Source organism: Esox lucius, chromosome 12 (assembly GCF_011004845.1).
Source record: "Esox lucius isolate fEsoLuc1 chromosome 12, fEsoLuc1.pri, whole genome shotgun sequence".
Taxonomy (NCBI): Eukaryota; Metazoa; Chordata; class Actinopteri; order Esociformes; family Esocidae; genus Esox; species Esox lucius.
In genome coordinates, this window is record NC_047580.1 from 29,605,132 (window position 1) to 29,621,948 (window position 16,817).

The 16,817-nt window shown below is 47.3% G+C and overlaps 1 protein-coding gene and 1 long non-coding RNA gene across 6 annotated transcripts in view; both read right to left on the bottom strand.

Moving 5' to 3' along the window:
• Window positions 1-505: 505 nt before the first annotated feature.
• On the bottom strand, window positions 506-4,831 carry LOC109616385. Its single transcript, XR_003782709.2, has 2 exons — window positions 4,160-4,831; window positions 506-4,107 (listed from the first exon to the last, which is right to left on the bottom strand). It is a non-coding gene; the product is annotated as an uncharacterized LOC109616385 (long non-coding RNA).
• Window positions 4,832-5,359: 528 nt separating this feature from the next.
• Window positions 5,360-16,817, bottom strand: part of znf385a (zinc finger protein 385A) — a 102,711-nt gene continuing 91,253 nt past the window's right edge. For all 5 annotated transcript variants that reach the window (XM_020051554.2, XM_020051553.3, XM_010875103.3 and 2 more), the window contains 4 exons: window positions 11,017-11,346; window positions 7,090-7,274; window positions 6,533-6,625; window positions 5,360-5,778 (listed from right to left, as the gene is read on the bottom strand). In XM_020051554.2, coding sequence (XP_019907113.1) covers window positions 5,515-5,778; window positions 6,533-6,625; window positions 7,090-7,274; window positions 11,017-11,346 — 872 coding nt within the window. In that variant the 3' untranslated portion in view covers window positions 5,360-5,514. The remainder of the gene's footprint in view (window positions 5,779-6,532; window positions 6,626-7,089; window positions 7,275-11,016; window positions 11,347-16,817) is intronic.

Below are 16,817 nucleotides of genomic sequence, written 5' to 3' on the forward strand. Positions count from 1 at the left end.
TGGGAGGGGGCTCTACAGACAGACCCCACCGCTGGTCATGTCTGTGATCGCACTCTCTGTCCTCATGACGCACTCTCCAAGGTCCTCAGATGTCCAGGACTGTCCGCGAGGCCGTTTCTCCTGAGAGCACCGGGGCATTCGCCAGCGGAGTGAATGCGTAGCTGAAGACCCGACAGAGTGCTTCGTCAATCCGGCCAGATTCCAAACAAGTCGGGCTCCCAGGACATGTGATAATGTGGCCAATGCGCTGAAACGCTCAGAGACGTGTATTGATTCATACGGAGAAACGCGGTTATTCTGTTTAAAACAGTGTAGCTGACAAGAGGCCTAAATGATTACAGCGCCGTGAGTCAATATAAAATGTCTGTGTGCGGCCAATTAAACCACCCATTCAGCAGGGATCATTTGTATTGCGGTGAGCGTAATATGTTTATTTCCAACAGTTCAAGTTAAATATTTACTCTGTGCCGCTTTGACTCACACAAGTAAGCTGCAGAGGTTTCAATTTAGATTTTTATTCATTTATTGACATTTATTTTTTTCCCACCATTAGCTTCCCCTCGACAGACAACAACAGCATTTTCATAAAGTTTATTTTTCATTTTAAATTACATTGATAATATTTAACTCACATACATATTTGTTGATTTTTATTATTGCAATAAACAAGAGTAGCCAGTATGAGTTGAGTATTGCTAAAATCCGACATCCAAACTTGATTTGTCCCCTCTGACGATGAAATTCAAAAAATAAATGTATTGGCAAGATAATTTTTGAACAAAGTTTTTCTCCATCTATATATTCCTCCGTAAGCCTGCCAAATGGCACCCCACTGCCGCTGTTCAGAGCACGACTTCTCACCAGGGCAAGTGGGAGTGCATGGGAAACAGGATGCCATTTGATTGGCCCCTGGAGATACTATAAGTGTGAAATAAGGCTAAGGCCACAGCCCACACACAGCTACCAGCTCAGACGACAGGTCTTATGAAGAATTCTAACGTTACATTTTCGATGGTTTGAGTGATGAGGATGTGGGCACCCACCTGGAGTCACTACCACACGAACACGAGTGTTCCCCGTGTCGTGGATCTAACAGTGATGCCATGGAACATCCAGTGTGGGCATGTTCAGGTTTGTCTTCTCTATCATGATAGGTCACTCCTGTCCCAGCCAGGGCTTCTCTGGTCTGTGATTGGTCGGGAATGGGGAGCGCAGTTCTCAATACACACAATATTGAAAAGTGTGCATCCCAAATGACCCCCGATTCACAATATAGTGCACAACCTTTGACCAGAGTGCCTATTGGGTTTAGTGCACTACCTTTGACCAGAGTGCCCATTGGGTTTAGTGCACTACCTTTGTCCAGAGTGCCCATTGGGTTTAGGGCACTACCTTTGACCAGAGTGCCCATTGGGTTTAGTGCACTACCTTTGAACAAAGTGCCCATTGGGTTTAGGGCACTACCTTTGAACAGAGTGCCCATTGGGTTTAGTGCACTACCTTTGACCAGAGTGCCCATTGGGTTTAGTGCACTACCTTTGACCAGAGTGCCCATTGGGTTTAGTGCACTACCTTTGACCAGAGTGCCCATTGGGTTTAGTGCACTATAGACTCATAGAGAATAGGGTGTCGTTTGGGACACAGACGTAATGAAACACAACAACAAGAACGAGAGCACTGATCCAAGTACGCTTCTTAACTTCACTACAGTTGAAAAATTCAAAGATCAAGTTTGAGATCAAGATCGGGATTAAGGGCAAGTTCAAGTCAACCAAAAAGAGCACAGTGGTGGATAAGCTGACTCCGAGTCAGCTCTTAAGTAACGGCATTTATATATAATCATAAGTTCGGTCATATCAAGGTTTTTTTTATTCAATACTCAGAAGTATCTCTCACATGGAAATGAAACACAATTCAAAAAAAAAATAAACACAATACTAAACTAAAACTCTTGTCGGACGAACTTTAACCCCCAGCTCTCTACCTGGCGTCTACATACCCTGTTCACAAGATAATGGCTGCTTCCGACTCTGGACCCAGTGTGATCCACCCATCACATTGTTCTCTCCGTCTTGGAGATGCCGTGCACATGGTCCAGTAAGCACAGTGTTCCTTACAACGGTCTATTCCTTTTGAGTCCAAAAAGGTAGTAGAAGTACGAGGGCACAATCGGAAAAAACAGACATTGTTACCGCTAAATAAGGGACCTTTCATTTGAAGCCCAGTGTCTTCGCTGTCCCTATCCTTGATCTGATCCCGAATCCAACCTCTCCACACTTGTGGGGATCTTAGAGGATTGGATGAAATGCAATCTGGTAACAGCAACATCTGAACGACTAAATAGCCTCTTTGCAATATACTTACGTCTCCAATCCGTCGAGATCTCTGCAAATGCATATTATGGAGAGGAATCCACTTATGTCTGGGTCTGCCTGTTAATGAACCATATCCACCGAATGCCTTCTCCTCTATAAAGAACACCACAGACCTGTAATCAGGCACATTTCCTATTTAAAATACCAAGAGTTTTTACCTCAGACCGAACGGTCTGGAAAAAAACATGGCCGCACCGATTTCCCCTTCATTGACCTGGGATTGACCTGGGATGTTCAATCTGATAATTTGACCTGACAGGAATAAAATGCATCCAAGTACACAGGGGGACTCTCCGGAGTTTCACCGGATGAGTTTTACACCTAGGACCTAGAGAGAGGTCCTTTGCATTCAGGGAAAACTCCTAACCCTGTTGATTAGACCTGTACATGACCCTGCAGTGAAACAACAGATCGTTTACACTTAACAATAAGTTACCTGTCCTCCCACATTACATTGTAATATCCGAACAAAGGTAAGACATTAAAGCACGTTGCTTCTCAATGGAAGGGCACAGTTCCCACATCTCCGTCGGGGGCGTGTTCATTGGAGTGCAAAACATTTCAAAACGTTTTCAACAACAACAAACACTCAGGCTTTTCCCATTGGACAGGTTCTGGCAGTAACGGCTCGCTGCTCTGATTTTGTATAATTTTCCTCCATTTTGAACACAACCCAATACGACATAAAGTACTGTTCAGCAGGACAGGCGTCTCCTCCTGTTTTTCCACTCAGCTTCTCAGTTTCAGTCCAAGTTTTAGTCTCAGTTTCAGTAACTGCATCGACTGAAGTGCCTCACAGACTCGTGAATAATCCATCATTCTCTCTTCCACCCAAGTGCACCTGGAAAACTACGGCCTCCGTAATATTATTACTTTTTGTTAGTTTTACTCCATAATTTGTACATGACTTACTTTGTTCTCGTATGATTTTGTAACTATGAAAAGAAAACCAATCAACCAAAAAACCAACACAGAATTTGAATAATATGCATTGCATGGCTTTCCATTTGAGGAATGAGGGGGATAGGTGGGGGGGGGGGGGGGGGGTTCCAGGCCTGTCCTAAATATGGTATGTATGACCTTACAGTGCTGGGAATCCAGGAGGGCTTGTCCACTCTCTCCCCCTCCCGCCTCTCTCTGTAGAGTGTCTGAGTGAGTTAGTTGTGCTGTGGACTTTACATAACCCCTACCGAGAGAAGGACGGACGAAAGAAGAGGGGGGGGGGGTGCTTTATCGCACCAACACAAATCAGTCTCCCAACACGCTTACAGAGACACGCACAAGCACACTCCCTTGTCTTTACACACGACTGTAACGCATCTTGAGGTCTCTGTGAATAGGTGGCGTCACAATACCAGTTGGACTGCATGTAATGGCATACTGCCGTACGCCGACTTCCTCTCTACTCGCCCTCCACAGACCAGTGGTGAGACTAGCTGGGATTCCAGCAGGTTAACATTTTACGTCTGTCTTCGTCGTCTCAGTCCATTTTTAAACACAGCCGCGTGCTGGTCTCTTTCGCAGTGCCTGGGCTTGATGTCCACTAATGGCCTCTGGCACTCCACAAACCTTTCACCAAACACTGCCTCAGAAATAAAAGCTAGGGAACAGTGTCTCAGTCCTCTCACCTCTCACTGAGTAAAGAATAACAGTTAGGGAACAATGTCTCAGTTCTCTCACCTCTCACTGAGTAAAGAATAACAGTTAGGGAACAATGTCTCAGTTCTCTCACCTCTCACTGAGTAAAGAATAACAGTTAGGGAACAATGTCTCAGTTCTCTCACCTCTCACTGAGTGGCCAGGAGAAGGACTAGGGCCAACAATGGGAAAAGGGCCTAGGGCCAGGGCCACCAATAGGAGAAGGACTAGGGCCAACAATGGGAAAAGCACTTTGGCCACCAATGGGAGAAGGACTAGGGGTCATCATCAATGAGAAACAAGGTTGTTGGTTGTATTTGTGACAGAACTGTGGTGTATTATCACAGTTATACATAGTTACACATGTTAATTATTAGTATGTTTGTTAAGTACTTTTGAGGGAGACTCTAGGAACAGTTTTCCGCTGGGTTTGGAGGTGCATAGGTGGGAGCTGAGGAGTACAGTGTTGTTTTTTAATTTCATTTTTATTGTTTTTGTTTAGTAACGTAGAAGATTTGTCTTATCCAGAGGGACTTACAGGAACAATTAGGCTCAAGGGCACAGACAGAAGTTAAAACTTTTTTCCAGCTCTGGGTTTCAAAACAGCTACTGACTCAAAGCTCTAACCACTGGACAACCCACTGCCCTTACACGACCAGAACGATGACCAAACCATGTACTCAAAAAGTGTCTCCGGCACAAACAGTACTGGACCGGTTAGCTGCAGTGGAGCGGTGTGTGTGTGTTTCTGCAGTGGAGCGGTGTGTGTGTTTGTGTGTGTTTCTACAGTGGAGCGGTGTGTGTGTTTGTGTGTGTTTCTGCAGTGGAGTGGTGTGTGTGTTTGTGTGTATATGTTTCTGCAGTGGAGCGGTGTGTGAGTGTGTGTGTGTGTCTCTGCAGTGGAGTGGTGTGTCTGTGTGTGTGTTTCTGCAGTGGACCGGTGTCTGTGTGTGTTTCTGCAGTGAAACAATGTGTGTGTGTGTTTCTGCAGTGGAGCGGTGTGTGTCTGTGTGTGTGTTTTTGCAGTGGAGCGGTGTGTGTCTGTGTGTGTGTCTTTGCGGTGGAGCGGTGTGTGTGTGAGTGTGTGTCTGTGTGTGTGTATGTGTGTGTGTTTCTGTAAGACCCACCATTCTCGGGTTCTTTAGCTAAATGCAGTGATGGATCCTACAGTGTGGTGGGGAGAAGTGACGCAAAGTATGAAGAGGGGAGTCTGTCCAAGGCGTTGCAGCTCTCCCCCTAATGCCCTTCCTGTAGCTCTGTCTCGGAGACGGAGGGAGAGTTTCAGCCAAAGGGAAAGAAGGGGACGTCCCTTGTCTCCCTGCCGACGACGCACTCTCTTCATTTTCTTTGCTTTCGGGTGTTTTTTTTTTTTCTTCTATTTCTTTGATTCACCGATGATTTGTTTTGTCGTGAATTGCTGTTGTTTATTTTATGTTCATTATTTCTTCACAGTGTGCTTTGGAGTGGCTGCTCCTGACTGGCCGAGGTGGAGGGGTCGGAGTCAGTAAGGAGAGAAGAGGATTGGCCCGTGGGAGGTGCGAATGGGCCCGGGGGCGGGTCTTAGGAGGGCGTGACTGAGAGGCGGGCCCTGTAATAGGTGGTGGTGGTGATGTGGGTGGTGGTGGGCCGAAGACGCTGCGCGAAGCTGAGCCAACTGGTGGTTTGAGGAAGCCGCGGCGGCCATCGCCGCGGCAACTGCCAGCGGACTGGGCAAGAGGCCTGCTCCCAAACATTTGGAGAGATCCTTCGAGAAGGTCAGAGAGGACTAGAGAGGAAAAAGGTAGGAGAGAAATGGAGGGATATACAAAAGAGAAAGAAAAAGAACGGTACAGTGGGATGGAGTAGAGAGACAGAGGCAGAGAAACAGAGAGAGAGAGAGAGAGAGAGAAAATGAGAGCGAATGTGAGAGGGAGAGAGATAGTGTGATATATAGGGAGAACGATAGAGAGAAATGGACAGGGAAAAAGAGGGAGAGAGATCACAGGTTTAGTGGCAGAAGGTGAACATGAAAACAGGAAAACAAATAACATTTAGTTAGGACCTCTGATCTCATAATACACAGTGTCTACTATATATTTTCAGCGAGTTACAGCTTCAGCAGTTTGGGGAAGGATTCTACAAGGACTCTCAGAAGTCCGCCAAACCTTCTGTCAGTGTGGTCATTTACAATAGACAATTTTTTTATGTTTACTCTGCCTTCTCTCCAATTGAATGATATCCAATTTGTAATTAAGGCCCTGCTGTATTGCAACAAGCCCCAGCAGACTCTGGGCAGATGTATATGTCTTTCGAAGCACCTTTCGACGCCGTTCTAATCACACTGTTAGCTCAACCAAGTATCAGGAAGTACCAAGTATCAGGAAGTACTAAGATGGACAACACTGCAGATTGGACTACACAGAATAAATCCCCTTGGACCTTAAACGAATACCGTCTTTCTCCAGATTATCTAGTCACACACTCAGACTTTGTCCTGATCTACCACAGGCACTCTCTGGGTCATGTTGGCGACAGCTTACCGTGAGGTCGGCCCCCCGGTGCTTCTTGTGTCGGCTGAGTAGAGGGTTGGGTTTCCCCGCCACTCCGTCCCGGTGTCTTCGACTAGATATGTGCTACAAATACAGATTGAAAAGGAGAGAAACAAGTAGGTTTGAACTCTGACCTCTTGAGTTTTCTGACAGCCTGTTCCCCTTGGCCCTAACCCATCAGTGTTGGCAGGTCTGTGGTGTCAGAGTGGGTCTAATCGGGGTGATGCTGGAGCATACTGTACAAGGACAGGGTCAACACATGTCGGCTGACTGAGCTCTGAAAATGGGAGACCAACTGCCACAGATACAGTGGTAAAAATGGAATGCTACCAAAACCAGCTGTCTCCAGTTGGGAATAGGGTTAGGGGAATGTGCGACTAAAGGAAAATATACAGTATATACTCCTTCTCCCCCTCTCTCTCCCCCTCTCTCTCCCCCTTTCTCTCTCACCCTATAGTTAAGAGGGTCCCACATGCACTGCCTAACAACGAACACACACACACACAAACACGTGTATACACATCCTCTGCACACTCCACCTGTCTCACCTGTTTGAGCTGCAGTTCAGAGTTGACCCGCACGTTGCAGATCTCACAGTGAAAAGTGCGTTCCTGAGTGTTGGGGTCCAAAGGTCCCACTCCCTGCTCCCCAGGGGGTTTGGGGCCCAACCTAGGGTACGCTTTGATGGGACCCAGCCCACTGCGAGCCTCCAGAATGGTTTTATGTTTGGTACCTACACACACAAGTTTTCTTTAATTGACTTAAAGAAAATAGTGTCAAAAAATTAAATTAAAATGCATTCATTCAGTTATTCAAGCACATACGCACACACACACACGCACACACACACACACACACGCAAAGCATCAGTCTTTAGTCCAGGATGACTTCAGCCCCAACACTAACATATCCTTAACGGTTCCATTCTCATCACATAGGCAGCTGTACTCCATTCCAGTAATAATTATCCTGAGGTAGCTGCTGAACCCTGTCATCGTGTGAACTCAACACCCTGTGAGGACCAGTACACAACATACCAAACCCAAATCAGAATCATTAGAATCAGAAATGTTTGAATCAGAATCATTAGGATCAGAATCATTAGAATCAGAAATGTTAGAATCAGAATCATTAGGATCAGAATCACATTGGGGCCGATGCTAGATCCAGGGGAAACCCTGGAGGGGAGCGGGACAGGAGAAGGAGGTGTAGTGTGGTGGATTCACCACTAGAGGGTGGTACGGTAATGTTGTAGTGTGGTGGATTCACCACTAGAGGGTGGTAAGGTAATGCTGCAGTTTGTTAGTGCTGTGGTTTTCCACAGTAGCCTGGATTTGACTGAACTACAACATGGGGTCTCTGCACAAGCAGCAAGCCAACCGATGGGCACAGAATGGCAAAGACCGTTTTGTTGTTGTGGATGAAGTGTTAATGTTATCTGACAGGGGTTAACACCATGTATAGATTACAGTCCATAGAACTGCTTTCACATTTTAAAGAATGAAAGAGCAGTATGTTCAGCAGCCTCCCAAGTTCCATGGAACAAAATATGCGTGTTATTCTCTCATTCCCATGGTTTGCCTTACACTGGACTTAGCAAGCAAGTCTCAGCATTTGTCTCTAGAGATGGCAGACACACGAAAATGTGAATAAAGAAAAGTTATGTATCGCAGAACCAAATCCTTGTGGGGGGGGGGGGGGGGCTTTTATACTGGGGCAGTTATACCTACATTTGTCTAACAGTTACCCAGGGGGAATTACAAAAAGTGAAGGGGCTCTAGCTAACCTCGGACTATCATTGTCCTGAAGGTTTTGATAGCCTGGTAATGACACTTGCGTTACACTGACCGTGTACCGTCAAAACAGGTACTGTTTACCCAACTGCATGAATAAGGGGATTTAATGGGGTGTTCCTTACATTTAGATGGCAGTAATATTGTTTCAAACGTGCCAAATCTTCAGGTTGTTAGTCACAACAACAGAATACGACAATAAAAAATAAAAAAACGTAACACGCTACGGTGAAATAAATCTCAACGACCACTGATCTTCAAAGACTTCAACAGCTGTCAGTTTTATGCATTCTCGCGTGTCATACTGCCTGGTGGTGGTTTGCATTAGACAGAGCACGCTGCTGTGCCAGAACACTTCGTTTTTAGTGCGTTAGTGAACTAACCTTTATGTATTGTGTCTTGTGACACATGAGATATGAGCCTGATTTCCTGCATTACACGGATGGCCCTCTGCCATAAGAGTTCCTTCATGTTTTGTTCTTAGCAGAAGAATTCCAGTCATTCCCCCCATTCCCCCCCCCCATCCTCCCCCAATCCCAACAGCCAAAGAGGCCTTGTTTCACTCCGTCTGACCAAGAGCTTGGATGCTCCCAAAATGGCTCTCTGTGGTCAAAAGTAGGACCCTATACAGAGACAACGTTGCAGTTTGGGGCACAGATTTGGACTTCCTCCAATAGTGGAGAAGATGGAGCGAGGTCTGGAATAAATTATTTCACTTGTGACCATAAGTGTGTTTGCTGGCATCTTTGCTCTATTTTGGGAAAATGGATGAACCCTGCCAGGGTCTGTGCTGCAGGCGCAGCCGTCACAACACAAAGCTTTGACACAAACAGACAGACGTCTCTAAACAACAGACAGAGGGAAAACTGTTGTATAAACGTAGGATTACACACCCGTCCATGTGTGTCTATCTACACATATACAGTATATATGTCTTTTTGGATTTCTGTCGCTCTACATGTCTGTCTCTCTCCCTGTCTGTCTGTATTGCTGTCTGTCTGTCTCTCCGGTTGGTTGGTCTGTCTGTCCGTTGGTTTGTGCAACATGTGCCATTATTTTTGTCCTAGGTCTGCAACGTTTCAAAGTGCTGTTTTGGAAATGAAAGCTATTGCTTCCAGACGTATGAGGACTGTGTGTCTTCTCAGAGTGAACAGCTGTCGCACTTGTCCGATTGTCTGAGACTTTTATATATCTGTCTATGTAGCGTGTTTGGTCTTTGTATGGGACGCATGTACAGACATAGGCAGTGCTTGCATGCACCCGTGTGATGTACGAAGACAGATGATTTCATCTATGTGTCCTGTTTCCCAACAGCTTCCAAACATCAATGAAAAAACCCTCCCAGGGGTTGCTGTAATAATGTGTGGAGTGAAGGTTGAATGGGTTGGATGGAATATATGCTAAAATACTTTCTTATTTACAGCAGTCAGGGTTCACTCTCTTGCTCGGGGGGGGGAAACTGACAGGGATTGGGACTCAGAAATAGCAAACTTCTGTTTACTGGCCCAACGCTCCACAGGTGTCGATTTCACCGCTAGCCTACCATGTCGCCCGAGTGTGGATTTGAGGGGTACCTTTAGGGAATCTGGGAGTGAAACCAGTCACCTTGAGAGCCCCCCCCCCAAAATGATGACAGAGGAAATGTACAAAAGTGTGCTCGTTCTGGAAATACTTACGTGGCGTTAAATGCCTGGAGCTGCAGACCAACAAGGATTGCACTGCTCAGTACATTTTATTGATTTCATCAAACCAGAAAGGCTAAACGAAGCCCAGCCAAAGCAGTTGGAAGGAACAGACGACTGGAACCCGAGTCTGGCCTCATGACAGCCTCGTGGCCCTGCGGGGTTTCGCAACAATCCACTAGTAGTGGAGAACCAAAAGGCGGGATTACGTCCCCCTCAGCGAAACCCGACAGGTTGGAAACAGAGCACAGCCATCCCCAGCCCCCACCCACCAGCACTACCCACAGGTGTATTATGAGGGTTTGAGTGGGAGACCCCCCCCCCCCCCATCTCTGTGTCATTATTACGGCGGTGCGCTGTGCGGGTGAACAGGAACTTGTAAAGGCATGATGGGAGAGGAGAGTGAGCCGCGCGTCCCTGGGGCACTCGCTGCAGTCATGCCGGGCAGGAAGGACAGTCGCGTTTGAAGAGAGGGTTATCACCTCATTTCTGCATGGAGGTTCCGCATGGCTTGTGCCTAATGATTAGCTTTCATTTATCTTGTCATCAACATCAACTCAGTGCGGCGTCCTCATCTGTGTTTGAACTCGAAACACTGATTTCATCAAAGCGCTGGAGGATATCTAAATGCTGGCATGGGAGGAGGCGCGATGCAGGTCAGGTGGATGGGCAGAGGAGAGATGGCTGAGTTTTAAAGGGATTTTGTTTTCTTTCGTCCCTCCCATCTGGCACGCCAAGCCGGCTGCATAGCAACCGCTTAAAGTATTTAAAAGAAAACAAACCCTATTTCCACCCTGCGTTGTTGGCAAGGAAATCCGGCATTCGACACTACCCGCCACTCGGAGGCCAGCCGGCAGGGTCCAGGGTCAAATCCATTTCAGTTCCCGTTAATTCAGGACACGCAACGAAAATCGAACTCCAGTTCTGTTCCACACATGTCAACCGGGACGTTCCTGAATGAGGGCTTGGTTTACTTAAACACGTCGTGGTCTCAACTTACCTTTGTTATGAGCCTCCAGCTGAGAGAGGGAGTTCACGGCCACTTTACAGAGGGAGCAGTAGAGCAGCTTCTTGGCCTTGTCCTCTTCGGTCTCCGGAGCCCCGGAGCCAGTACTCTGGTCTGGGTTGGTGGGGCCGAAACCCGGGGGGGAGTCAGAGGAGGGGGTGAGGAGTGGAGGAGGGGTGAGGGAGGTCAGCATGGGACACACGGAGGAGGCTTGGGGTGGTTCGGAGGTGGGAGAGGTGGAGAGGGCGGGCAGGGGAGTCGGGGGCCCGGGTGGGGGCAGCAGGGGTCCTCCGTTTAACTGCGGTTGCAGAGGGCAGGATTCGTCTGGACAGGCAGAAAGGTAAAGGACTGCGTCAGTCCAAATGCAGCGTTGACAAAACAACATCTAAACACACTTTTCTGAAGATGCACTCGGTGAAGCCAAGTGTAACGAAACCCTTTTCAATGTGTCCCCAACCACATCCAAACCAAAGGCTGCTTTTACTTTAACCCACTGCTGTTATGGAGACCCCACAAAGCACGTTGCATACAAATTTTTACTCCATAAAGGTCTTTGAAAGCCAAACGTTGCCGTGGGTCAGTATTTGGGTGTTTTTCTTACCACAATAACGGCACGTTTCGACAAAGCAGGTCACAGAGAGCCAATGATGTATATAATGATATATTACAAACACCTGGTGAACAGTATAATGGACATTTTGGCAAAGATATTTAACTGAAACAGGCATCTTTGGCCTTCTCTCATCTCTGTGATGTGGTCCGCATCTTAGGAAACACACTATTCCTCTATAATACATTACTTTTGACCCCATCCCTGAAAAGACAGAAAGAAAAAGAAAAAAGAGCAAGGAAGGGGCTGGAGAGAGAGGGGGAGAGAGAGAGAGCAAGAGAGAGAGAGAGGGGGGAGAGAGAGAGCAAGAGAGAGGGGGAGAGAGTGAGAGAGCAAGAGAGAGAGAGAGAGGGGGAGAGAGAGGGGGAGAGAGCAAGAGAGAGGGGAAGCGTGTGGAGACGTAATGCAGGAGAGCCTGTGAGAGAGGAAGGGAAAAAGCGAAAAATTAGAAACAGATGCTCCTCAGCCAGCAGGCAGTGGATGGGTGTGTTTTCACCTGTGATGTTTGGCTGAGAATAAAACGAGGAACAGGGAAAACGGCGAGTTTGTTCTCAATAGGTGTGCCACAGAAAACATCACAAAAACAAAACACACACTCATGCTCGTTCTCGCACGCCTGCCCACATCCACACTCACAAACACACACACAATATATATCACACACACACGTACACACACACACACACACACACACACACACACACAGACACACACACACACACACACACACACGTCTCTGGTCAGCCACTCCCATACTGCAAGGCCTCTGGAATTCAGCCAACCAGGCAAAGGGAGTAGCTCTGTAAAGACCCCCTACATCTGGTTGGGGTGCAGATCATCACCCCCACCTGTCCCCCCTTGTCAGGATCACCACACCCATCCTCCCACACCACCATCAGCCCCACCGCAAGCGACACACTTACACGCATATACACACAGCCTCTGAGGGTTCAAGGTCTTAAATAGGCTACAGTGGAGGATGTCTGTGAAGAACACAAATATTGACTTTGCCGCTCAATTTCCTTTTCAGGATTACATTCCCAACCCCCCAGCCCCCCCATAGCCATGGGCAGATTATTACTAGGCTGGTCCCTGGAAGACCTCACGTCTCCTCACGGTCTGAGGCTGAGTCAAGTGTGAGTACAAATATAACCGGTCTCAAACACCACAAAACTGCTTCGTGAAGCCTGACCACAGGAGGACATAGAGACCTACTTACAGTATCCATTTTGAACCGCCCAAATTAGGAACTTCCTCTGACGTCAGACATGAGCGGACTGGATGAACAATATACAGGAAATGCAAATGCTAATGTATAGACAGAGACAATCAGCGATAGCCATGTACAGTCGATATACGTGGCTGACCTTCGGTGGTATGGGATGGCTGGTGGCCTCCTGGTATTAGATGTTTGGCAGAATAAGAATCAAAGCCAAATAAGAAGGGCATCAGCCTTGTATCGGGGATGTTCTGGTCTGTGCAAGTAAGATAGATTCACGCTCTGTGTACAATTGGATTAAGAATGATTAGACACTATATGCTAAGGGCTTTGCTAAGGGCTGTCAGGTCCCTGTACAACCGAAGCAGGAGCTTGGTCCGCATTGCCGGCAGTAAGTCAGACTTGTTCCCAGTGCATGTTGGACTCCGGCAGGGCTGCCCTTTGTCACCGGTTCTGTTCGTAATTTTTATGGACAGAATTTCTAGGCGCAGCCAGGGGCCGGAGGGTGTCAGGTTTGGGGACCACACAATTTCGTCTCTGCTCTTTGCAGATGATGTTGTCGTGTTGGCCCCTTCTAACCAGGACCTTCAGCATGCACTGGGACGGTTTGCAGCCGAGTGTGAAGCGGTGGGGATGAAAATCAGTACCTCCAAATCTGAGGCCATGGTCCTCAGTCGGAAAAGGGTGGCTTGCCCACTTCAGGTTGGTGGAGAGTGCCTGCCTCAAGTGGAGGAGTTTAAGTATCTAGGGGTCTTGTTCACGAGTGAGGGAAGGATGGAACGGGAGATTGACAGACGGATCGGTGCAGCTTCTGCAGTAATGCAGTCGATGTATCGGTCTGTCGTGGTGAAGAAAGAGCTGAGCCGCAAGGCGAAGCTCTCGATTTACCAGTCAATCTACGTTCCTACTCTCACCTATGGTCATGAGCTTTGGGTCATGACCGAAAGGACAAGATCCCGGATACAGGCGGCCGAAATGAGCTTTCTCCGCAGGGTGGCCGGGCGATCCCTTAGAGATAGGGTGAGAAGCTCGGTCACCCGGGAGGAGCTCAGAGTAGAGCCGCTGCTCCTCCACATCGAGAGGGGTCAGCTGAGGTGGCTTGGGCATCTTTTTCGGATGCCTCCGGAACGCCTTCCTGGGAAGGTGTTCCGGTCCCGTCCCACCGGGAAGAGACCCCGGGGAAGACCTAGGACACGCTGGAGGGACTATGTCTCCCGGCTGGCCTGGGAACGCCTCGGTGTCCCCCCGGAAGAGCTAGAGGAAGTGTCTGGGGAGAGGGAAGTCTGGGCATCCCTGCTTAGACTGCTGCCCCCGCGACCCGGCCCCGGATAAGCGGGAGAAGATGGATGGATGGATAGACACTATATATAATCGGCTGTGGCTTGTGTTATTTGTATTTGTGCGTATGATGTTGCAGACACGATGGGCTCAATCCTTTCACTCAGCTTCCTGTTTATTATTTCATTCACTTTGATAATGTACAACTTAACAGTAACTACTGCCTCCTGTACGTATATACTGAATCTGATGCAGACAAATCAAACAACTGCTTCAAGCCCTCCACATAATTATCAAATGAATGAAGTTGTTGTTCAATGCCTTTCCATTCTGCCAGTTTCTAAGACAGACTATCCATGCTGGATTGCATTGACAGACATGTTGCCTCTCTGCCTGCCTCTGTGTGGGCCTGTCTTTCTGTCTGCCTGCCTGTCCTTCTCTCTGCCTGTCTGTCCAGCATGCAGCACAATGGCGTGAAACAGATGTGTATTTGAACCATATTTGTCATTCAGCATCATGGCTTTCCGAAAGCGTGGCGACATCAAAGGGCCGGGGAGTGAAACAATGGGAGCTTTGTGAAGGACCATAACAAACCCTGGGTAACTGTTACATTACTAGGACAATAATACACCCTGGGTAACTGTTACACCACTAGGACCGTAATGCAGCCTGGGTAACTGTTACACCACTAGGACAATAATACACCCTGGGTAACTGTTACACCACTAGAACCATAATGCACCCTGGGTAATTGTCACATCACTAGGACCATAATATACCCACGGTAACTGTTACATCACTGGGGCCATAATGCACCCTGGGTAACTGTTACACCACTAGGACCATAATGCAGCCTGGGTAACTGTTACATCACTAGGACAATAATAAACCCCGGGAACTATTACACCACTAGGACCATAATAACCCTGGGTAACTGTCACACCACTAGGACCATAATACACCCTGGGTAACTGTTACATCACTAGGACAATAATACACCCTGGGTAACTGTTACACCACTAGGACCGTAATGCACCCTGGGTAACTGTTACACCACTAGGACCATAATGCAGCCTGGGTAACTGTTACACCACTAGGACCATAATGCAGCCTGGGTAACTGTTACATCACTAGGACAATAATAAACCCCGGGAACTGTTACACCACTAGGACCATAATACACCCTGGGTAACTGTCACACCACTAGGACCATAATACACATTGTGTTGTTCTGCTACAGCAGAGCAGGGGGAGGGTGTGGGAACAAGGCTAAACGCGAACCCTCACAGGCTGTTACTGAAAAGGAGACACTCACAGAACGTGTGCACCAACTCTTACAGAAACACACACACACACTTTCAGACCCCACCCCTCGTCTGTCAGGTCTCTCCACCATCACCCTGCACAGAACTGACACATGAATGCACGCACGCATGTGCACGCACGCACACACACACACACACACACGCGCGCCATGTAAGATCACTCTCGGCCTCTGAACATGTCTTGTGGAAGGGCGTTGTATTTGAACTGATAGCATTGGCTTATGTGGTTTGGGTTTGTAATGGGGGATTTCCTGATGCTTTATGGGCTGAACTGAGTGAGCCATGAATTACATGTGGGTGTCCCAAACTGCCCTTTAAGTCCCTTTGGTGCACAGACCTATGTTTTCAATCCATAGTGCCTCATTCCTATTCACCACAGTCGCTCCTGCGGTTGGTTTTCCCTTACATCTGAGTTCTGCTCAGCCTTAGCTGTCGGCAATGCGGGTACATTTTATGTTCAAAAATGTAAATATTGTAATGAATTACACTTATGCTTTACCCTTAAAGCTGTATTGAAACAGGGGCCTGAATCGAAACTGGTCACCTCTGGCAGAGTTAAAATAACCTCAGTAACACTCTCAAATACAAAACACTATCAATCAAAGGACTGACCATCCATAAAGTCATAGTTGGAGGCCATACAGTAGCCAAATTATGTTACAAATATTGTAAAACAAGCCGATGCTCTGGGTTCTAATTGGGAATGAACTTGAATTTAGATACTGAAGCAATTCCAGGTTATATTCCCCAATAATCAATACTGTATTTTGTTCATTTATAATTCCAAAAATGGATATCCGTGCACGTGTGTCTGAGGTTACCATGGAGCTATTATTAACTTGAACTTGATTCTGAGCACAAGAGAACAAGTCATCTGATCCAAAATCGATCGGCTCTTCTAATAGCAGCCAAGTAAAAACGTGTTGCATTACCTTCACTTATAGAGGAAATGGGAAAAAACCACAGGCACGTGAATTTATGTACACACACACACACACACACACACACACACACACACACACACACACACGCACACTATAACCAGATGCTTTACAGTACTCAGTACATATATGTTGCTAATTCCAGTGAGGATATGCAGAGGTACAGGAAGGCTTAGTTTGGACAGAGAGACGACAACAAGCCGGTTGATTTATTCCGCAATGAATGCTGTTCTGCAGGCTGACGATGATAAGAGGAGGTGTTGAATCAATGTTTTCCCAACCTGTTGAGTCACGAGTTATGCACAAGACTAGCAATCAACAGGACCTGAAGAGCTGTAATTTTCTCTTCTCTTCAGAATTACGGGTTGATCAAGGATATTATCATGCAGTATATCACGCTGGTTTCTCGCTATCATCATGAC